At 37.0% G+C, this 23,418-nt stretch overlaps 1 protein-coding gene across 10 annotated transcripts in view; it reads left to right on the top strand.

Moving 5' to 3' along the window:
- The window catches only part of IPP (intracisternal A particle-promoted polypeptide), a 75,605-nt gene that overhangs the window by 12,626 nt on the left and 39,561 nt on the right, over positions 1-23,418 (top strand). For 6 of the 10 annotated variants that reach the window (XM_081488615.1, XM_081488608.1, XM_081488614.1 and 3 more), the window contains 5 exons: positions 898-1,065; positions 5,180-5,317; positions 5,855-5,977; positions 8,101-8,321; positions 15,894-17,815. In XM_081488615.1, the coding sequence (XP_081344741.1) occupies positions 898-1,065; positions 5,180-5,317; positions 5,855-5,977; positions 8,101-8,321; positions 15,894-16,118 (875 nt within the window). In that variant the 3' untranslated portion in view covers positions 16,119-17,815. Of the gene's footprint in view, positions 1-897; positions 1,066-5,179; positions 5,318-5,854; positions 5,978-8,100; positions 8,322-15,893; positions 17,816-23,418 lie in introns of those variants that run through there. The other 4 variants (XM_081488612.1, XM_081488610.1, XM_081488609.1 and 1 more) reach the window with 1 other exon arrangement.

Consider the following 23,418-nt stretch of genomic DNA (forward strand, 5'->3'; position numbering starts at 1 on the left):
GACTGCCAGGGAATTTCCTCTATTAAAAAAAAATATTTAAAATATTGATATATATCAACAAATTGTCCAGATTTATATACATAATATAATTTGTATGTAAGAACTTTATGTATAACATAATTTATAGTATGTATGTCATCACATGTGTAATTTTATATATACTATAACATATAAATGTATAATTTTTGAGTGCTCATTAACCTTTTTTATAATAGGATGTACAGTTAAACAAGGATTTCAACCCTCACTATTTTTTCATTGAAAAAGATATTAATAGGGACTTCCCTGGTGGTCCAATGGTTAGGAATCCACCTTGCAGTACAGGGAACACCGGTTCGGTCTCTGGGTGGGGAAGTAAGATCCCATATGCTACGGAGCAACTAAGTCTGCACACCGCAACTGCTTAGCCCACAAGCTCCGGAGCCCATGTGCCACAACCACTAAGCTCTCAAGCTGCAAATACTGAGCCCACGCTCTACAACTAGAGTCTGTGTGTTGCAATGAAAGATCTCTTGTGACACAACTAAGACTTAGTGCATCAAGTAAATAAATAAAAATATTTTTTAAAAAGACATGAATAGAAATCACAATGAAACTTCCTAACTAAACAGATAACAAGTTCCTAGATTTACATTTTATCTAACATTTAGTTATGACCAGGACCAGGTGGTAGAACACTGTGGTTGAACTCATTGCATTTAAGCCATCATCTTTTAGGACTTGGTACATTTAAGAATAATAGATGTGCATCTGGCAGACTCTAAAGTATGTATTCCTCACTATGCAGTAGTTATATTGAAAATCTAGATGTAGAGGGCTAGATTTTTCTTGTTACTACCATTTCTATATTTAGCAGTAAGGGATTTGCTGTGTACCTGCTTTCCTTTCTTTATTCAGGTGGATATACTCGATTGCAGGGGGGTCGTTGGAGTGATAGCAGAGCCCTCAGTTGTGTAGAACGTTTTGACACCTTTAGCCAGTACTGGACCACTGTGTCTTCACTTCATCAGGCTCGATGTGGACTGGGAGTAGCAGTTCTGGGAGGAATGGTCTATGCAATTGGAGGTAATAATGAACATGTCTTATTTCAATTTTTAGACTCTAACTCTTAAGTTGACTACATTCTTAAATGCCTTATATATTTTGCTGGATACTCTGGAGTATATATAGTGGTGGACTGCAGCCATGAAATTAAAAGACGCTTACTCCTTGGAAGGAAGGTTATGGCCAACCTAGATAGCATGTTTAAAAGCAGAGACATTACTTTGCCAACAAAAGTCCGTCTAGTCAAGGCTATGGTTTTTCCAGTGGTCATGTATGGATGTGAGAGTTGGACGGTGAAGAAAGCTGAGCGCCGCAGAATTGATGCTTTTGAACTGTGGTGTTGGAGAAGACTCTTGAGAGTCCCTTGGACTGCAAGGAGATCCAATCAATCCATCCTAAAAGAGATCAATCCTGGGTGTTCATTGGAAGGTCTGATGTTGAAGCTGAAACTCCAATACTTTGGCCACCTCATGCGAAGAGTTGACTCATTGGAAAAGACCCTAATGCTGGGTAGGATTGGGGGCAGGAGGAGAAGGGGACGACAGAGGATGAGATGGTTGGATGGCATCACCGACTCAATGGGCATGAGTTTGAGTCAACTCTGGGGGTTGGTGATGGACAGGAAGGCCTGGTGTGCTGTGGTCCATGGGGTTGCAAAGAGTCGGACACGACTGAGTGACTGAACTGAAGTGAATTGAATAAACATTTGTTAAATAAGTGAATGAAAGAAAAAGGAAACTGGACTTGCCTGGTAGTCTAGTGGTTAAGAATCTGCCTATTAATGTAGATGACATCAGTTCAATCCCTGGTCCAGGAAGATCCCACATGCTGCAAGCAGCTAAGCCCATGCACCACAACTTCTCAGCCAGCAACAAAGATCAATCACAGCCATAAATAAATAAAATTTAAAAAAGAAAAAGGAAACATAAGATATTGAATATTTCATACCAGAGGGACACTGTGATTTTTTACCAGGTAAAAGACTTAGATTTGGTTTTATGAAAAAATATTCATAAAATGTAGAATCAAAATATAGGTCAACGTTTGTGATAAAAATTTTTAATTCTGAAAGCTGAATTGCAAATCTTTTTTTTTTTTTGGCTGCACTCCATGGCATGTGCAACCTTAGTTCCCTGACCAGGGATTGAACCTGCACCCCCTGCATTGCAAGGCAGAGTCTTAATCACTTTATTGCCAGGGAAATCCCCTTATGAATCATTTTTAATTAACCAAGTTTCTGGACAGTGGCATGTGTAAAAACCATGTCAGCTAGACATTGGGACTTATTTCTTAATTAAAATCACTGTGTTTCTAAAACTGTTATGAATTCTAAAATGATTAGTAAATAAAATTAAATACAAGGGAATTTGAATGTGGGAGAGAAACAATTATCAGAGAAGGATCTAAAGAGAAATAAATGCTAACACTTTTGATACTAAGATTTACTTTCAAGTAATTTGTCTTTATAGCAACCAGTCTTGTTAGATCATCTCTAACTCTTACAGCCCGTTTTTCCCCTTTATTTCTATGGGTCATTCTCAAATACTGAAAGTTGTATATCAAAAATCTTACTATTATTTTCCAACTATGACATTGTCAGTTTAAAATGAGAGATATTAAATAATATTTGATTTTTATTTTTTGGAGGAAGCAATCATCAATCAAAAACTGTTTGTTAAATCAATAAATGTCATGTTGCATCTGAAAATTCTAGCAAAGAAGTTAGAGTTTTGAGCAATAACCTTTTGTCAGTATAAAGAGTGTAAGTCTATATAATCTTTGGCTGAAACTCGCATGGTATTTTTTATGTACATTTTGGCAGTTGCATTGCATGAACTCTCTCCTGTTTAATGTAGGATCACAGTGTCCTGTGTGACACTTCCATATATAAGTATCCCTTTCCTGATACCACAGAAGTATAAATGGGAGCCTTTCAAAACTGCCATGACTTTACTGGCTATTATTACTATCAATATTACTGTCCTAACATATTACTTAAAATATAATTTTTAAATACTTTTTTGTTATCAAAGTAATTCAGGTTTGCTATAGAAAATTTTGCTGAAACTGAGGCATATGAAAAAGAAAATAAAAATCACCCATAATATAATCATACCTCCAAGAGATAATCACAGTTAACAGTTTATTTCCTTCTAGATATATATGTATCTGGGTTACTATTCTAAGTATTATATTTTAAAATTAAGATATAATTCACATATCATAAAATTCACCATTGAGTGTGTTAAGTTCAGTGGTGTTTGGTATATTCACAAAATTGTGCAACCATCACCACTAATTTCAGGACATTTTTACCACTGCAAAAGCCACTGTTTATCAATTAAGGAAAATCTTATATGCATATAGGGAACTATTTACTAGCCATGTTCCCAGACTCTAGGTCAATGTTGTAAGCAGGTCTTTCTAAGGATAGGCAGTTTTAGGCCTCCTCTGTTAACTGTTTTCTGTACAGTAAGTTTTGTATACATTCAAGATTCTAGGCCCTCATAAAATTATATGTGCTGAAAATACCTTTTCCTACTCTTCTGCTTCATCTTTTACTCTCTTTATGATATCTTTTGGTAAATGAATGTTTTTAATTTTAATGTAGCCAACTCTATTAATATTTTCCCTTTATGGTTAGTGTTTCTTATATCTTTTTAAAGAAATCCTTGTCTACTCGAAAGTCATGAAATATATACCTTTATTAATTTTTTAAAATTTTATAGTTTTTCTATTTACATTTATGTCTGTAATTCACCTGTAGCTGAATTTTATAGATCATATTAGTAAGGAACTAGTTTCATTTTCCCCATATATATATGTATATATATATATATATATATATATATTATATATATAAAAACAATTCCCAGCATTTTTGTTTACCTGTTGCTCTGCTGTGCAAACTATCTCATATACCTAGTAATCATATACACATGGATCTAATTCTAGAATTTCATTTCTATTCCATTGATCTCTCTGTCTTTTCCTGTCTTAATTGTTATAGCTGTACTTTAAGTCTGATAGGCTTATTTAATAGGGAATTTTCTCTCTCCTTAGTATTCTTTTTGGGAGTGCTTGGCTATTCTACCTCTTTTATACTTCCATATAAAATTCAGAATTAGTTCATCAAATCTATTTTTTAAAATAATACTGTATGATTCCACTTATATGAGATACTTGGAGTAGTCAGAATCAGTAAAACAGAAAGTACAATGTGTTTGCCAGGGGCTAGGGGAGGAGAGAATGGGGAGTTACTGTTTAGTAGGTATAGAGTTCAGTTTTACTATATGAAAAGAATTATGGGGATGGCTGGTTGTGATGGCTGTATGTCAATGTGAATGTGTTTAACATCACTGAACTATATTTTTACAAATGGTTAAGATGATAAATTTTATATTATGTGTATTTTAATACAATAAAAAGAAAGAAGTTTCTTAAAAACTGGAATTTCTTTAAATCTGTAAATCATTTTGGGAATAATCATCTTTACATTGACACTTATAACTCATCAACATGATACATCTCTTCATTTATTTATATATTCCTTAATTTAAAAATTTATCTAAATAAAATTTATAAATTATATCCATAAAGGTCTGATATTGGGTTGGCCAAAAGTTCATTTGGACTTTTCCATAACATCTTACAGAAAAAGCTGAACAAACTTTTGGGCCAAGCCAAATACAATCTTTGATTGCATTAACTTCTTCTAGGTATATTATATTTTAAAATTCTACTTTAAGTGCTATTTAAAATTTTTTTCCATTTTCTGTTTGTTGTTAGATAAGCATTGCATTAAAACTCAAATTGTAGCAGAGCCTGCTATCTAGACTATGAAGATATAGAAGTTTCAAAATGCAAACTTTTATCCTCAAAAATTACATGGATTGTTTGGGTGGTAGAATTAGAAACAGGTAATAGTCTACTTTGCTTAATTAAGTGGACATTAATAAATGACAGTGCTGTGATTCAAAATAACACATGGTAGGCAAATAAATTTTAATGAGAAGTATAAAATCAGACATAATAGTTGAATTCTGACAACACAGAATGCCATTGAATATTGTATTGTGGTTTTAGGCTATTAACATTATTAATTCTTCTCATATGTGTCTCTTATTTGACTCAGGTGAAAAGGATTCAATGATTTTTGACTGTACTGAATGTTATGATCCAGTTACTAAACAGTGGACGACTGTAGCTTCAATGAATCACCCCCGCTGTGGCTTGGGAGTGTGTGTATGTTATGGGGCTATCTATGCCTTGGGTAATTATTCTCTCCAATTTAAAGATATCTAATATTATTTAAATTCTTAGTCAAATTCTGCTTGCTTTAGAAATTTTCCTTCCCTTCTGTAAGAAACTTGTATCTCTTCAGCTTTAAAAGTTCTTATTCTCAAAATTATATTACTTGGGAAATACCGTCAAGTATGGAACTCTTAGAAGGAGATGGGGATAAAATACAGATGAGATGTCTAGAGGAGCATTTTAGCTGACTTGTTAAATGTCATTATTAGGATGACTGTTCTGAATATGCACATATTATTTCAAAAAATAATTTTGCAAAATACTGTATTTCCTATGCAATAGATTGAAGTTTGGGGGTTTGTTTTGTTTGTTAAAATCTCTTGTGAAACCTAGACAGAGTTGAAAGGTCCAAGTTCTACTTACAATCAAATTCTACCTTTTCTTGTAATCTTGGACAAATAACCTCTCTTGTCCATATGATAATCATCCATAATATAAAGTTGTCAGATTGGATGTTTTCTAAGGTGTTTTTCATAAATAAGTTTCCTTTATTCAGGTGGTTGGGTTGGAGCTGAAATAGGGAACACTGTTGAACGATTTGATCCTGATGAAAATAAATGGGAAGTAGTTGGCAACATGGCAGTGTCACGCTACTACTTTGGGTGTTGTGAAATGCAAGGTAATTGCTTTATAAAATCTTTTTCCTGAAAATGTATTTTTTAAACAACTGTTTGAGCTTGAGGCTTTATTTTCACAAAAGTGTTTTTTATGCCTGTTCAGTTCAGGCACTCAGTCGTGTCCGACTCTTTGCAAACCCGTGGACTGCAGCACACCAGGCTTCCCTGTCCATCACCAACTCCTGGAGCTTGCTCAAACTCTTGCCTGTTAGTTTTGAACAATTGACACTAACAGTGTGGAGGTTCTGCTTCTAATCTCTTATATTTTTAAACCCCTTATATCTTTATTTCTATATTACCAAAATAAAATCTTTTTTTTCCAAAATAAACGAAACTAAAATTAAAAATTCCAGATGGGCAAAGATACCTAATTAGCAAAATAAGCATTTGAACTGTTATCCATTATTGTCATTTTCTCTACCTTGTAGGCCTTAGGGCTTCCCTGATGGCTCAATTGGTAAAGAATCTGCCTACGATGCAGGAGACCTGGGTTCGATCCCTGGGTCAGGAAGATCCCCTGGAAAAGGGCATGGCAACCCACTCCAGTATCCTTTCCTGGAGCATTCCATGGACAGAGGAGCCTGGCATGGGGATGCAAAGAGTTGGACACGACTGAGCAACTAACACTTTAACCTTCAAGTATTTCTAAGTAGGGAGAGATTATCAAAAACAGTCTTTATAGCGTCATAGGCTTCTTCAGTGTTTTTTCAAATAGGGTACATTGTAATTCAGTATATACACAGTGCTATCACAAATTTGAAAAATGTACTACATATTAAAACGGTATACAGACATTTATTAATTGTCTACTATACACTGATAGGTAATTAATAAGCACTCTCAAATAAAACCTGATTCTCTGTTCAGAGTTGGGGAACACATTTATATGTACCTGTTGGCTCCCCTGATGGCTCAGCAGGTGAAGAATCTGCCTGCAGTGCAGGAGACACAGGTTCGATCCCTGGGTCAGAAAGACCCCCTGGAAAAGGAAATTGCAACCCACTCCCGTAATCTTGCCTGAAAAACCCCATGGACAGAGGAGCCTGGCAGGCTACAGTCCAAAGGGTTGCAGAGAGTCAGGTATGACTGAGCAAATAAGCAAGCAGGCAGTACACTGAGAGGTACTTAATAAGCACTCTAGAATAAAACCTAATTCTCTGTCCAGATTTGGGGAACACATTTGTATGTAGGTGTAGAGTAGAAAGCAGTCTGCCATTGTTACGTGACAACTCAGGTGCTCCATTCCTAGCTCAAGTTCTTTCTGCCTTCTGAGTACCTTCTCAGATTTCTGCTGGCATCTAAATGCTCAAATTACATGGTGTAGACTATGTTCTATTGTTTAATATTATAGTGTTCTCTAGTTTTATATTTAATTTTATCTTCTCATCTGAAATCACAGAGCTGGAGAGGCATCTTGAATATTATCTATTTCAACCCCTTTATTTTTAGATGAGGAAGCTGAAGATCAGGAGGCTGTGAATTGTCTTTTTTCATAGTTGGTTTCTAGTAAAGATGGAGCTTGAACCCAAGTTTACTGACATTTAGCTTATGTTTCTTAAAATGCCATTCCATAAAACTTACCACTTTAGAACTCTAGGAACAACAGTAAGCACTCAAAAAGTAATTGTTGATTGTCAGAATCTTTAGTTGCAAATCAAATTTAATAAGAAACTCTGAATTACAGTCTGCTGTGCTGTATCTAATACCTTAATCTAGCCATGAACTATTCTAATTTAAATTTAATTCTCTATTTTATGTCCATTTGAGCAAAAGTCAGGTTGTCACCAAACAGGGTTATGTCATTCCCAGTTTAAGTGTATGACCGTTTTTAAGAGGGTGAAATCCCTCTCCTCTTCCTTTTTTACTTATACATGATAGCAGTGGATCTGGAACTTGAGATCATTAAGCAAACAATAAGATTGGAAATCCTTGTCTGACAGATTGTTTTATTATAGCATCATTAAGTTCTTTGAAAATTCAGTGCCACTTTAAATTTGTACCACTAATTCTTTGTAACATGCTTAAATGAGAGCTGTGATAAGCTGGACAGAAGTCAATTATCACACTTTATAATTATTTGTATCCTATTTTCTATACCATCTGAGCAAAAATATTCCATTTTCAGGTTTAATTTATGTAGTTGGAGGCATCAGCAATGAAGGAATAGAGCTTCGTTCTTTTGAAGTTTATGATCCACTTTCCAAGCGATGGTCTCCACTTCCTCAAATGGGAACTAGAAGAGCATATCTTGGGGTGGCTGCACTCAATGATTGCATCTATGCAGTTGGAGGGTGGAATGAGACACAAGATGCTCTTCATACTGTAGAAAAATATTCCTTTGAAGAGGTAGGTTGGGTGATTTCAATTGTTTGGTATCCTGTTACTCATGTCTGTAAGATCTGTGGGCTTCCTTTGTGGCTCAGACGGTAAAGAATCCACCTGCAGTGGGGGAGACCTGGGTTCGATCCCTGGGTTGGGAAGATCCTTTGGAGAAGGAAATGGCAACTCACTCCAATCTTCTTGCCTGGAGAGTCCCATGGACCAGAGGAGCCTAGGGTCACAAAGTATTGAACATGAATGAGTGACTTAGCAAAAGATCTGTGTTGTTGTTCAGTCGCTAAATCCTGTCTGAATTTTTAGGACCCCATTAGACTGTAGCATGCCAGGCTTCCCCATCTTTCACCATTTCCTGGAGTTTACTCAAACTCATATCCATTGAGTTGCTGATGCCATCCAACCATCTCATCCTCTGTTGCTCCTTCTCCTCCTGCCCTCAATAATTCCCAGCATCAGGGTCTTTTCCAGTGAATCGGCTCTCCGCATCAGGTGGCCAAAGTATTGGAGCTTCAGCTTCCACATCAGTCCTTCCAGTTAATATTCAGGATTGATTTCCTTTAGGATTGACTGGTTTGATCTCCTGCTGTCTAAGGGACTCTCAAGAGTCTTCTCCAGCACCACTATTCAAAAGCATCAGCTCTTCAGCACTCAGCCTTCTTTATGATCCAGTGCGCACATCTGTTTATTACTACTGAAAAAAAACAGCTTTGACTAGATGGACCTTTGCTGGCAAAGTGATGTCTCTGCTTTTTAATACACTAAGTTTGTCACAGCTTTTCTTCCAAGGAGCAAGCGACTTTTAATCTCTATCTGTAATTATGGACTTGCCTGTTCTCCTTCCATTCCTGTTAGATTTTGCTTCTCATATTTTTAATCTCTGTTATAAGTGTATATACATTTATTATTACGTCTCCTTGATGAGTTGATCTTTTTATAGCCTTGAAATGTTTTTCTTTTTCTATGATAATATCCTTTTCTCTGAAGTCTACTTTGTCTTGATACTAATGTAGCCAAGCTATCTTTTGATTAGTATGTGCATTGTGTATCTTTTTTTCCTTCTCCTTTAAATCTGTGTCTTTAAAAACTACATGTTTTGTAAGATAGCTGTGGTCTGTTTTTCTGTACAGTTTGAAAGTCTCTGACTTCTAAGTAGGGTCTTTAGAATTTTTACTATTTATATATAATGTAATTATATATGTGGGATTGGTTTTTAGACTCTTTGCTGTTTTTCTGTTTATACAGTCCATCCTTTTTTTTTTTTCCTCTTTTCTGTCTTTATGTTGATTGTTTTAGTATTCCATTTTATCTCTTTAGTCCAATTAACTATATGTCTTCACCTTTTTTCTTAATTGTTGCTTTTGAGTTTACGTTATATATAATAGGCATTTTAAGGTATTACATCTACATTAAAAAATATCATGCCACTTCACTTTTAATGTAAGAAACTTACAAATACATACTTATATTTTCCTCTTCCATCATTTGTGCTATTGTTGTATTGATTTTACTTCTATGTATGTAATAAACCCCACAGTATGTTGTTGTTATATTTATTTAAACAGTTAATTATATTTAAGATAAATTTTAATGAGAAAATATTTCATAATTATGCATTCATAACTACCATTTCTAGTTCTGTTCATTGTATAGAATTAAGTTTCTATCTTATAGCATTTTCTCTTAGCCTGAAGAACTGCCTTTAGTATTTATTTTTGTGCTGGTCTGCTGGCAATGATTCTCTAAGCTTTCATTTAAAAAATTTTTTTCACCATATTTTTTTAAGCTATTTATTTATTTATTTATTGGCTGTATCCGGTCTTTGTTGCTGTGCAGACTTTTCTCTAATGACAGAAAGTAGGGGTTACTCTCCAGTTGCAGTGCATGGGCTTCTCATTCAGGTTGCTTCTCTTGTTGAGGAGCACGGGCTCTAGGGCCGAGGGCTTCAGTAAGTTGTGGTTCTGGGCTCCAGTAGCTGTTAATATGTGCTCAGTTGCTCAGTCGTGTCTACCTATTTACAACCCCATGGACTGTAGCCCGTCAGGCTTGTCTGTCCATGGGATGTCCCAAGCAAGAATACTAGAACAGGTTGCCATTTCTTCCTCCAGGGTTCTTCCTGTCTACCATCATTTCTGAGAGATATTTTGCTGAGTATAGAATTTTAGGTTGTTCTTCCCCTCACCCTCATCATTTAATATTGTTGTTTACTTGTCTTCTCACATTGTTTCTTTTTTTAAAAATTTTTATTGGAGTATAGTTGATTTACAGTGCTGTGTTAGTTCTTGCATTGTTTCTGATGGGAAGTCGGTAGTCAATCTTGTTCTCCCATATATGTAACGTCTCTTTTTTCTTTGACAGTTTTTAAGATTTTTTCTCTTTCTTAAGGATTTCCAGTAATTTGATATATCATATAGGATTTTGGTATTTAACTTGCTTGAAATTCATTGAACTTCTTGAATCTGTAGAATTATAGCTTCCATCAAATTGAAACCAGCCTTATTTCTTCAAATATTCTCCTGCTCTCTTTCTGGGATTTAAGCAATGTCCATGTAAAACCATTTGATATTTATTGTCCCATAGGTCACTGAGGCCTGTTAATTTTTCCCCTCCTTTTTCTCTCTGTATTTCAGTTTGTTTTTCTTGGTTTTCATTTTCCAGATTTTCCAGGTTAATTTGCAAACAGTGTATGATTTTTTAAGGTGTATCATGTGACGTTTTGCTATATGTATACTTGTGAAATGATTACCACAATCCAAGTAATTAACATACCTATCAACTCACATAGATCCCTTTTCCTTTTTTGTGTCTGTATGTGTTGGGAGCTCTTAAGGTCTGCCTTCTTGGTGACTTCCCTGGCAGTCCAGTGGTTAAGACTCCATGTTCCCAATGCATGAGGCATGAGGTCAATGCCCTTTTAGTAAATTTCAAGTATACAGTATAATATTATTAACTATAGTCACTATGGTATATACATTAAATTGCTAGAACTTATTCATCCTGCGTAATTGAAATTTTGTGCTCTGTGCTTCAGTTTTGATAGTTTTTCTTGCTGTGTCTTCAAGTCTATTAACTTTCTGCAATGTCTAAACTTTTAATTTGCAGTGTCTAATTCTATGTAGGAAAATTTTCGTTTCAGGTATTGTATTTTTTAGCTCTAGAAGATATTTTGGTTATTTTTTAAGTGTCTTCCATTTCTCTCCTTGTCATTTTCATGTTTTCTTTTATATCCTTGAATGTATTTATAATGTCTGTATTAAAGTACTTATCTGCTAATTCTATTAATTTGACATTTTGAACCTGTATCTGTTGAAATTTTTCTTCCTGGTTTCAGTCATATTTTTTTTTTCTTTTTTCTTTTTTTTTGCTTTTCCACGTTTCTAGTAACTGATTGAATGTTGGACATTATAAATGTTACATAGTTGAGTATTTGGATTTTGCTTTCTTCACGTAAGAAGTGTTGTGTTTAGTTTTGATAGGCAGTTATTTGCAAATCAGATTGATATTTTGAACTTGTTTTTAAGCTTTGTAGGGAAGGTCTAGAAGGTCTAGGTCCTTTAGGAATAGTTTAGCCCTACCACTGAAGCATGGCTCTTCTTGACTCTCTCCTGTTTGTCCTAGCTGTCCAAAAGGTTTCTTCATATTGTCTGATCAGAGCTAGAATATCATCCAGCCTTGTGTGAGCTCTGAGAATTGTTAAGCTTACAGGAGTTCCTGTAAAGGAAAACTGTTTCTTTGCTCTCTGTATTTTTACACCAAACATGTGGGTTTTTCACACCAAATTCTTCTCCGATTCTCTGTGGACACCAAATGGCATCATAAAGTCAATTCATTTCTGACACTAACTATCCCACAGGTTACAGGCTCAGTACCACAAGACTGCCCTCACTTTAGACACCAGTCTCAAGTAGTAGGTCTTCATATTAACCACTGACTTGCTTACAAATTGAGAGTTCCTGTGATCCCTTCCTCAGGTTCAATAATTTGCTACAATGGCTCACAGAACTCTGGGAAACACTTTACTTAACTGTTTTCCAGTTTATTATAAAGGATATTCTATATTACTGTAAATATAGAACAATAGAATAGAATTTTTATATTCTGTATGATTATAAAGGATATAAATGAATAACCAGATGAAGAAGTATAGGGCAAGATCCAGGAGGGTCTTACAGGTTTCTGCCCCAGTGGGATTTGGGGGTATCACTTACCTGGCATGTGGATATGGTCACCACACCAGAAGTGCTCCAGACCTCATAGTTTAGGGATTTTTATGGAGGCTTCATCACATAGGCATGATCAGTTTCAACCTCCAGACCCTCTCTATTCCAAGGATGACAGGGTATGGGACTAAATTCTAAGCTTCTAATCTCGGTTTGATCTTTCTGGTAAGAGGCCCCTATGTTGATGTCATACAGGATCCTACAAGTGTTGCCTTTTTAGGGAGGAAGACATTCCTGTCACCAAGGAAATTCCAAGGGACTTAGGAGTTCTGTGTTAAGAACTGCAGACCAAATATATGTCTCATTATGTCACATCTTCCCATTTGTTGTTACTTGATTATTCTTACGGAGTCTCATTTTTAAATTTTCTTTCCCCTTTGTTTTCTTCTCTTTAAAAATTTTTTTATTTTTACTTTTTTGTTGTTTTATTTTATTTTCTTTCATAGAGTCTCATTTTATACATGCAAAGATTAGGAGTATTCACCCAGACTCAAGGGAACCTCTGTCCTCTGGCACTCTTCCTTACAAATCTCAACTGCATCAGCCTCTCTACACTCTGATTTCTGTCTCATGAATCAGCTGACTGTCATGCTCTGCTTGGGATTCCCTTCTCTGTACTGCTGTTCAGAAAGCCCTCCAGGCAAAAAGCCTGGACAGCTATGGAGCTGTTTCTTTCTTTTTCTGAATCACAGTTTTTCATTGCCTGTTGTCCATCATCTGAGAACTTTATTTGGTATAGTTTGTCAAGTTTTCTAATTCTTTATGGTAGGAGGGCACGTTTGGTAACAGTTACTCTATCATGACTGAAAGTAGAGGTCCCTTCTGATTCTATCCTTTTGAGCATTTCTTTACTATCTGGCATACTAAAATATTTCAAGTATAAGAAAGATTATACTTCTCTGATCCTGAAATCAGTCATTTCTCCAAGAACCTTTAGTTTTTCTTAGTGAAGAACAGTATTTGGAAAGCAAGATTAGCTCTCAGAATATTCATTGCTACTGGAGTATAGCTGCTGCTTCTAGGCATTCTCAGTAAACAGCTAAATATAAACAGCAAATGTATATGTGTGTATGTGTGTATGAATTCACACAAATACTCATTTATAGGTATTTCCATATCTGTGCATATATGTTATAAAACCATGAGTTCATAATGTTGGCACCAATTTCAGCATACCTGATTCTTTCCATGAAAGAAAGGGGCCTTCCCCCTTTCCATGATTGTAAATACCTTCTCTCTCAGTTAAAAGGGCCTCCCAGGTGGTGCAGTGGTAAAGAACCTGCCTGCCAACGCAGGAGACGCAAGACACATGGGTTTGATCCCTGGGTCAGGAAGATCCCCTGGAGAAGGAAACAGCAACCTACTCCAGTATTCTTGCCTGGAAAATTCCATGGACAGAAGAACCTGGTGGGCCACAGTCCATGGAGTTGCAGAGTTAGACATGACTGACCACATACACATATCACATCATAATCACATCAGTTAAAACTTGGCTCCTGTTATTCTCAATATATTTACTTATTTGTTCACTGAAACAAGTCTCCCTACCATACCAGCCGTCTTCTCCACTTGCATCTCTGTACATTACCTATCCTATTACTGACTATATGAGCACCCCGATATTCTCTCATGCCTTCAGTTACTTGCTTGATGTAATTATGCTACAAGGGAAAAAAAGGGAAAGTAGGTAAGAGTAGGTTGTGAATCAACTGTTCGTTCTATCATGCATTTGTTCTTTAGTCCATTTATTCATTCACAAATATGTAAAGACCTGGAGAAGCAAAGGCAACCTAGATATATAATACCCCAGCTCTCAAGAAACCAACATTCTAGTGGGAAATATAAAGAAATAAACAGACAAACAATTGCATTACAATTTGTTAAATGCTGGAATAATGTAAGCACAAGGTGTGTTATGTCATAGACTTATAGGTTAGAAAATTTTTTTCCAAGTTAATTTCCATGGAATACTATTTTTTCGCTTTTTTTTTTTTTGGCTTTTTTTTTGGCCACTGCCACCTGGCATGCAGGATCCTCAGTTCCTCCACCAGGGTTCAAACCTGTGCCCCCTGCAGTGGCAGCATGGAGTCTTAACCACTGGACCACCAGGGAAATCCCTGCATTGATAATAGGAAGTAGGTAGCATAAGTTTCCCTGGTCAACTATACTTAGGGAAAGTTGGATTAAATAAAGTTAAATAAATTTCTTTACTATAGGGCTTCTTTACACAGTTTATTAAAATAAGGGATTTCATGAATCTATGCTAAATCTCTCACATTTAAGTGACCACACAGCCCCTACTTTTGTTTGTGAAACATCTTAGGGGAAAAAGTATTTCAGGGAACATATTTTGTGAAATATGGATTTGTTGTTTTTCAGTCGCTCATTCGTGTCTGACTCATCAAGTTGCCTCAAGAAGTTCACTCTCTAGCATTGATGAATAATCTCTCTTCATTTTTTATGATTGTATAAATTTTGTTCATCATATGCTTTATTTTCAAATTATTATTATTATTTTTTAAATCTGGAAACATTTTCTTTTCTCTCTTGATTATTTCTCAGGACCTTTTTTAGCTCTCCTGTTTTCGGGTATAAACATTTTCCCTGGAGTTGGACTTTGTCATTTTGTCTATGGCAGCTTATGGAAATTTCTTCAATGAATGATGTATGCCAAGAGTTAGCAAACTTTCTGTTAAAAGACTGGATAGTAAATGTTTTAGGCCTTGGGAGCTACATGCAATCTCTTCTTTTGGCATGTATATATTTTTAATAACCTTTTAGTATGGAAAGATCATTCTTAGTTTGTAGGCTTACAAAAATAGGCCCTAGTTTCCAATCCCTGATCTATACTATCTTTCTGAAAATATGTTTTACATTTCACTAACTGTACTAGATGTCCTTGAAAAAAAAGATTCCATGTTAAAATAAATTTGGCCAGCGTTGTTTCTTGTTCTCTTGGAGATTTATGAGGCCTATTATATTAAAGATGCAAAAAAGCCCTTCTGTAAGCTTTCTTCTCCTTTGAACTTTGTGGGCTTGTGTGGTGTGTGTTTGAATTACCTACTTGTATTTCGTAGAACTAGTTTCTCTGAATTCTTACCTATATAGAATTTCTAGATTATCTCTTGGTGATCATAGTTTATAATTAATCACAGATACATTTTTCATTATTTTCCTCTAAATTTACTACTTTGTCTATACCTACTAAAAATTTCAATTTAAAATATTCTATATACTTATATGACTAGACTAGGTTGCAAGTTTGAAATTTAAACATGTAAAAAGAACCAGAGTATCTGATTTCTCAGCACTTTTCTGTGTTACCATGTTATAACACTGCAAACTTCTTTTTTCTTTTATCCAGGAAAAGTGGGTTGAAGTTGCCTCAATGAAGGTGCCTAGAGCAGGCATGTGTGTTGTGGCAGTCAACGGGCTTCTCTATGTTTCTGGAGGTCGATCTTCCAGCCATGATTTCTTGGCTCCAGGTACCTTGGACTCAGTTGAAGTTTATAACCCTCATTCAGATACATGGACAGAAATTGGCAACATGATTACCAGTCGTTGTGAAGGAGGTGTTGCTGTACTATGAAATAGAAAGCATTAAGACAGCAAAAGAAACATTTTGAAAATGCAGGATCTCACCTTTTGCAAATCACACTTGTATTTGGTGATAGGACCCTTTCTGTTTTCTGTGAATTTGGTAGAAAAATGACTAAAGAATTTTTTTAAAAGAATTTGAGTGAGAAGTGATAGTGGAATATATCCTAAATTAATAAAGAATTCTCACAAATTTGCCAAGCTGATCAACAGATGCTGTTTATGCTCTAGAATTGTCCAGTTAGGAGTAGAGTCCTATTTGTAAAAAGAATTTGCCAGAAGCTTCTTGGCAAATAGTCCCTTTAGCGGCTTCTCCAGTTCAGTTTAAGCTATAACATGACCATTGTGTGATGTAAGAATATCTAATGAGACAGTTTAAAGATGTCTATACATTCATGATTCAGCTCAGAGTACAATTTTCCATGGCCATAGTTTAACTTATAGAGAAGCCAATGAGACAATTTCCTACTTCTGTTTTATTCCTAGTTTTCACTAACCCCAAACATTTTATTGGCAGCAGGTATACTGGGAGGGACATGTTGTAAATATCTAGCTATTTATATAAATTTTTGCCTGTTGATAACAGCATAAAAAAAGCTCTTGTTCACTTATGTTTTTGTTTTGATGCTGGAATGCAAGTGAGAAATTAATAGAAGATTCTTAGTGACAGTCCTTTATTGCAATAGGATGATGTAATGGGTGATAGAGGCCAGCTGGTTATATGCACCTTTTTCCAAAAATATGTTTAGCTTCGGGAAGAGGGAATTTATTAGATTACCAAGCTTTATGAAGCATACTCATACTTGGGCAAGCCTAAGTATCAACTTAGTACAAAGCTGCAGCCTGGCTTGGAGAAGATGGAATTGTAGGTCCCTGTACAACTTTTTATAGACACTAACTCATAAATGTAAAAGCTTCTGATCCAAAACTGCTTCTCAAAACTTACTTTCTCAAAGAAGCATTCTAAAGAAGTGTTCCCTATTTCTGAGACAAAGATTTTGTGTACATGATCATCACTTTTATTTCTACTAGTCAGTTGGAGCCATATACATTAAAGGTCTTATACATTTAGGTTTACCTAGCTGTTCCAGGATTTGATTTGTATATCCCTGATTTCCCCTTTTCTTTATGAAAGTCCGTTAGTATATTATAGGCATCGGTGGCTTATTTAGATAGAAAACCTTTGGTAAGCATTAAAGACTCAGGTCCGAAATATTGGATTGATCCACAAGGATACTTCACAATTTAATCATATGCATCTTTTAAGAAAAGCTTATGTAGTGCAGACAGAAAGCTCTGTGTCCCATTCTTTCACGTATCCTGAAAGTCTGAAGGGTCACAGATGGCTGACTGGGATGTGTAAAATGTCAAGGAATGAAGTATCAAGATAATGTATAAACTAAGCTGTAACTCATGTGCCTTTAATATTTCTAGTTGAGAATGTGTTCAAAAGAGATTTACAAATTTTCCTATCAGTTAATTTTCATTATTGCCTGGTACCAGCCTAAAATGGCAGTATGAAGGGAGGCATTTTGTACTGCTATGATGGAAATGTAGTCAAGACAATCAGTGTTTGGGCTTAAATAGATCCAGATGACGCCTGAAAATAAGTAATTGTAAATAAACTTATTTCCTAGGAAATGACAGATTGTTTTAAAAAGAATGTACTAATAAAGTGTTTTGATTTTTTTTTGTTTTTTGCTTTTCCTTGTATTACTCATCAACTTAGTTTATTAGCAGCATTCTTGGATTACAAGGATCGCCCACGAATTTTAGTGTTTCATCTTTAGGGATCTGCACATTTAGTTTCACATTTAATTTTTTTCTGAGCAACTATTAACATGATAAGTCTAAATTTGGCAATAAGGAGTTCATGATCTGAGCCACAGTCAGCTCCCGGTCTTGTTTTTGCTGACTATATAGAGCTTCTCCATCTTTGGCTGCAAAGAATATAATCAATCTGATTTCAGTGTTGGCCATCTGGTGATGTCCATGTGTAGAGTCTTCCCTTGTGTTGTTAGAAGAGGGTGTTTGCTATGACCAGTGCGTTCTCTTGGCAAAACTCTATCAGCCTTTGCCCTGCTTCATCCTGTACTCCAAAGCCAAATTTGCCTGTTACTCCAGGTGTTTCTTGACTTCGTACTTTTGCATTCCAGTCCCCTAAAATGAAAATCTTCTTTGGGTGATAGGTCTGGAAGGTCTTGTAGGTCTTCATAGAACCGTTCAACTTTAGCTTCTTCAGCATTACTGGTCAGGGCATAGACTTGGATTACCATGATATTGAATGGCTTGCCTTGGAAACGAACAGAGATCATTCTGTCATGTTTTTTTGGGGGTTTTTTGTTTTTTAATTATTTATTTGTTGGCTGCTCCATGCAACATGTGGGATCTTAGTTTCCTGACCAAGGATCGATCCTGCGCCCCTGGCGTTGGAAGCACAGAGTCTTAATCACTGGACCACCAGGGAAGTCCCCATTCTGTCGTTTTTGAGATTGCATCCAAGTACTGCATTTCAGACCCTTTTGTTGACTATGATGGCTATTCCATTTCTTCTAAGGGATTCCTGCTCACAGTAGTAGATATAATGGTCAGTAGATATAATGGTCATCTGAGTTAAATTTGCCCATTCCAGTCCATTTTAGTTTGCTGATTCCTAGAATGTTGATGTTCACTCTTGCCATCTCCTGTTTGACCTCTTCCAATTTGCCTTGATTCATGGACCTAACATTCCAGGTTCCTATGCAATATTGCTCTTTACAGCATCGGACCTTGCTTCTACCACTAGTCACATCCACAACTGGGTGTTGTTTTTGCTTTGGCTCCATCCCTGCACTCTTTCTGGAGTTATTTCTCCACTGATCTCCAGTAGCATATTGGGCACCTACTGACCTGGGGAGTTCATCTTTCAGTGTCCTATCTTCTTGCCTTTTCATACTGTTCATGGGGTTCTCAAGGCAAGAATACTGAAGTGGTTTGGCATTCCCTTCTCCAGTGGACCACATTCTGTCAGACTTCTCCACCATGACCTGTCCGTCTTGGGTGGCCCCATACAGCATGGCTTAGTTTCACTGAGTTAGACAAGGCTAACTTGTGGTCCGTGTGATCAGATTGGCTAGTTGTCTGTGACTGTGGTTTCAGTCAACCACTAGACCATTCAGGTATGACCTAAATCAAATCCCTTATTATATAGTAGAAGTGAGAAATAGATTTAAGGGACTAGATCTGATAGACGAGTGCCTGAAGAACTATGGACAGAGGTTCATGACATTGTACAGGAGACAGGGATCAAGACCATCCCCAAGAAAAAGAAATGCAAAAAGGCAAAATGTCTGTCTGAGGAAAGTGAAGTCGCTCAGTCATGTCCGACTCTTTGCGACCCTGTGGACTGTAGCCACCAGGCTCCTCCGTCCATGGGATTATCCAGGCAAGAATACTGGAATGGGTTGCCATTTCCTTCTCCAGGGGTCTTCCCAACCCAGGGATCGAACCCATGTCTCCCACATTGCAGGCAAACACTTTAACCTCTGAGCCACCAGGGAAGCCCTTACAAATAGCTGTGAAAAGAAGAGAAGCGAAAAGCAAAGGAGAATAGGAAAGATATAAGCATCTGAATGCAGAGTTCCAAAGAATAGCAAGGAGAGATAAGAAAGCCTTCCTCAGTGATCAGTGCAAAGAAATAGAGGAAAACAATAGAATGGGAAAGACTAGAGGTCTTCTCAAGAAAATTAGAGATACCAAGGGAACATTTCATGCAAAGACGGGCTCAATAAAGGACAGAAATGGTATGGACCTAACAGGAGCAGAAGATATTAAGAAGAGGTGGCAAGAATACACAGAAGAACTGTACAAAAGATCTTCATAACCCAGATAATCACGATAGTGTGATCACTCACCTAGAGCCAGACATCCTGGAATGTGAAGTCAAGTGGGCCTTAGGAAGCATCACTACAAACAAAGCTAGTGGAGGTGATGGAATTCCAGTTGAGCTATTTCAAATCCTAAAAAGGATGCTGTGAAAGTGCTGCACTCAATACGCCAGCAAATTTGGAAACCTCTGCAGTGGCCACAGGACTGGAAAAGGTCAGTTTTCATTACAATCCAAAAGAAAGGGAATGCCAAAGAATGCTCAAACTACCGCACAATTGCACTCTTCTCACACGCTAGTAAAGTAATGCTCAAAATTCTCCAAGACAGGCTTTAGCAATACGTGAACCGTGAACTTCCAGATGTTCAAGCTGGATTTAGAAGAGGCAGAGGAACCAGAGATCAAATTGCCAACATCCGCTGAATCATCAAAAAAGCATGAGAGTTCCAGAAAATCATCTACTTCTGCTTTATTGACTATGCCAAAGCCTTTGACTGCGTGGATCACAATAAATTGTGGAAGATTAGGAAAGAGATGGGAATACCAGACCACTTGACCTGCCTCTTGAGAAACCTGTATGCAGGTCAGAAAGCAACAGTTAGAACTGGACATGGAACAACAGACTGGTTCCAAATAGGAAAAGGAGTACGTCAAGGCTGAATATTGTCACCCTGCTTATTTAACTTATATGCAGAGGACATCATGAGAAACGCTGGGCTGGATGAAGCACAAGCTGGAATCAAGACTGCTGGGAGAAATAACAGTAACCTCAGATATGCAGATGACACCACCTTTATGGCAGAAAGTGAAAAAAACTAAAGAGCCTCTCGATGAAAGTGAAAGAGGAGAGTGAAAAAGTTGGCTTAAAGCTCAACATTCAGAAAACTAAGATCATGGCATGTGGTCCCATCACTTCATGGCAAATAGATGGGGAAACAGTGGAAACAGTGGCTGACTTTATTTTTTGGGATTCCAAAATCACTGCAGATGGTGATTGCAGCCATGAAATTAAAAGACGCTTACTCCTTGGAACGGAAGTTATGACCAGCCTAGACAGCATATTAAGAAGCAGAGACATTAGTTTGTCAACAAAGGTCCATCTCATCAAGGCTATGCTTTTTCCAGTGGTCATGTATGGATGTGAGAGTCGGACTATAAAGAAAGCTGAGCACCGAAGAATTGATACCTTTGAACTATGGTGTTGGAGAAGACTCTTGAGAGTCCCTTGGACTGCAAGGAGATCCAGCCAGTCCATCCTAAAGGGGATCAGTCCTGGGTGTTCATTGGAAGGACTGATGTTGAAGCTGAAACTCCAATACATCAACTCCACCTGATGGGAACAGCTGACTCATTTGAAAAGACCCTGATGCTGGGAAAGATTGAAGGCAGGAGGAGAAGTGGATGACAGAGGATGAGATCATTGGATGGCATCACTGACTCAGTGGACATGGGTTTGGGTGGACTCTGGGAGTTGGTGATGGACAGGGAGGCCTGGCGTGCTGTGATTCGTGGGGTCGCAGAGTCGGACACGACTGAGTGACTGAACTGAACTGATTAACCTGATCTTCCCGCAAAATATTTATCAATTCAATATACTTCTAAATATTCTGTCCAGTGTACTTAAAAATCATACACATTGTAGAGAAATCCCTCAAGGTCCAGTAGTTAGGACTCCACACTTCCACTGCAGGGGGCGTGGGATTGATAGCTGGATGAGAGCTAAGATCCTGCAGGCAGTATGATGTGGGTGAAAAAAAATAAGGGGTCAGTTAGCTTGAACATGTGACTTGCCTGTATTATGAGAGATTGAGATCAGAGAAAAGTTCTAAGTCCGTGTAGTACTCATGCAGTTTAGAAGCAAAGAAGTAATTTTCCTCACTGAAACAATCTGAGTAGAATCTGAAAAGATCTTCTGAAGTGTATGAGCTTTCTTACCTTCAGTTATCAGGCTGTTGTAAACTTTTCTCTACATTAATAAAGGATCGTTTGGTGATTTTAGCCTCAGGCTTTAACTGGTAAGCTTCCCAGTGATCAGAACAAGCTCTAGCTCCATAGTATTATATGTTTGCTAGGACTGTTTCATTTAACAAAGTACTGCAGAAATTTATTGTCTCAGTTTTGGATGCCTGAAATCTGAAATCAAGGTGTTGGTGGAGTTAGTTCCTTCAGAGGGCTAAGAAGGAGAGATCTCTTCAAGGCTTCTCCTTGGCAAGTAGATCTTCAAGTTCACTGGTATTCTCTCTGTATACATGTTTATCTCTAAATTTTCCCTTGTTATAAGAACACCAGTAATATTACATTACAATCTACCCTTATAATCTCACTTTAACCTTATTACGTCTGTAAAGACCCCTGTCTCCAAGTAAGGTCACATTATGAGATGTTGTGGATTGGGACTTGAACACACAAAAAAGTTAACAAATTACTACTGTAGATTATGATCTTTCTACAGCAAGAATTACTAAAGTGGAAATTATATATATATACTTATGAAATTTCTTACCTAATATTTGAATACTTATACAAAGGTAGGCAACCTGCTCCAGTATTCTTCCTAGAGAATCCCATGGACAGAGCCTGGCAGGCTTCAGTCCATACAGTCCATGGGGTCGCAAAGAGTTGGACACGACTGAGTGACTAACAGAGAGATACAAAGGTTAAAAGACTAGGTTTTCAAGTTAGAATCCAAGGTATTGTTTTTGCTGTTTTAAAAAGCCTGTTATGAGTTGACTTGCAAAACTAGATAGAACACTATAAAAGTGACTCCAGATTGACTTTCCCTAGTTTGTGCATGCGTGCATGCTAAGTCATGTCAGTAGTGTCTGACTCTTTGTGACCCAGTGGACTCTAGCCCACCAGGCTCCTCTGTCTGTGGGATTTTTCAGGCACGAATACTGGAGTGGGTTGCCATGCCCTTCTCCAGGGGATCTTGCTGGTCACTTTATTAAGTATCTTTTTCCCAGTTGGTGTTATGTTTGGAGATAAGTTGTATTTACTTGTCCTTGTTCAGTTGCTAACTTGTGTCCAACTCTTTGCAACCCCATGGACTGCAGCAAGCTAGGCTCCTCTGTCCTCCACCATCTCCTAGAGTTTGCTCAAATTCATGTCTATTGAGTCAGTGATGCTATCTTATTATATTATCCTCTGCTGCCTCTTCTCCTTTTGCCTTCAATCTTTCCCAGCATCAGGGTCTCTTCCGGTGAGTCGGCTCTTTGCATCAGGTGACCAAAGTATTGGAGATTCAGCATCAATCCTTCCAATGAATATTCAAGGTTGATTTCCCTTATGATTGATGGTTTGATCTCCTTACAGTCCAAGGGACTCTCAAGAGCCTTCTCCAGCATCATAATTCAAAATCATCAATTCTTTGGCACTCAGCCTTCTTTATGGTCCAACTCACATCTGAGCTTCCCTTGTAGCTCAGCTG

This window comes from Giraffa tippelskirchi, chromosome 5 (genome assembly GCF_054371585.1).
Source record: "Giraffa tippelskirchi isolate mGirTip1 chromosome 5, T2T-mGirTip1v1.2.pri, whole genome shotgun sequence".
NCBI classification, from domain to species: domain Eukaryota; kingdom Metazoa; phylum Chordata; class Mammalia; order Artiodactyla; family Giraffidae; genus Giraffa; species Giraffa tippelskirchi.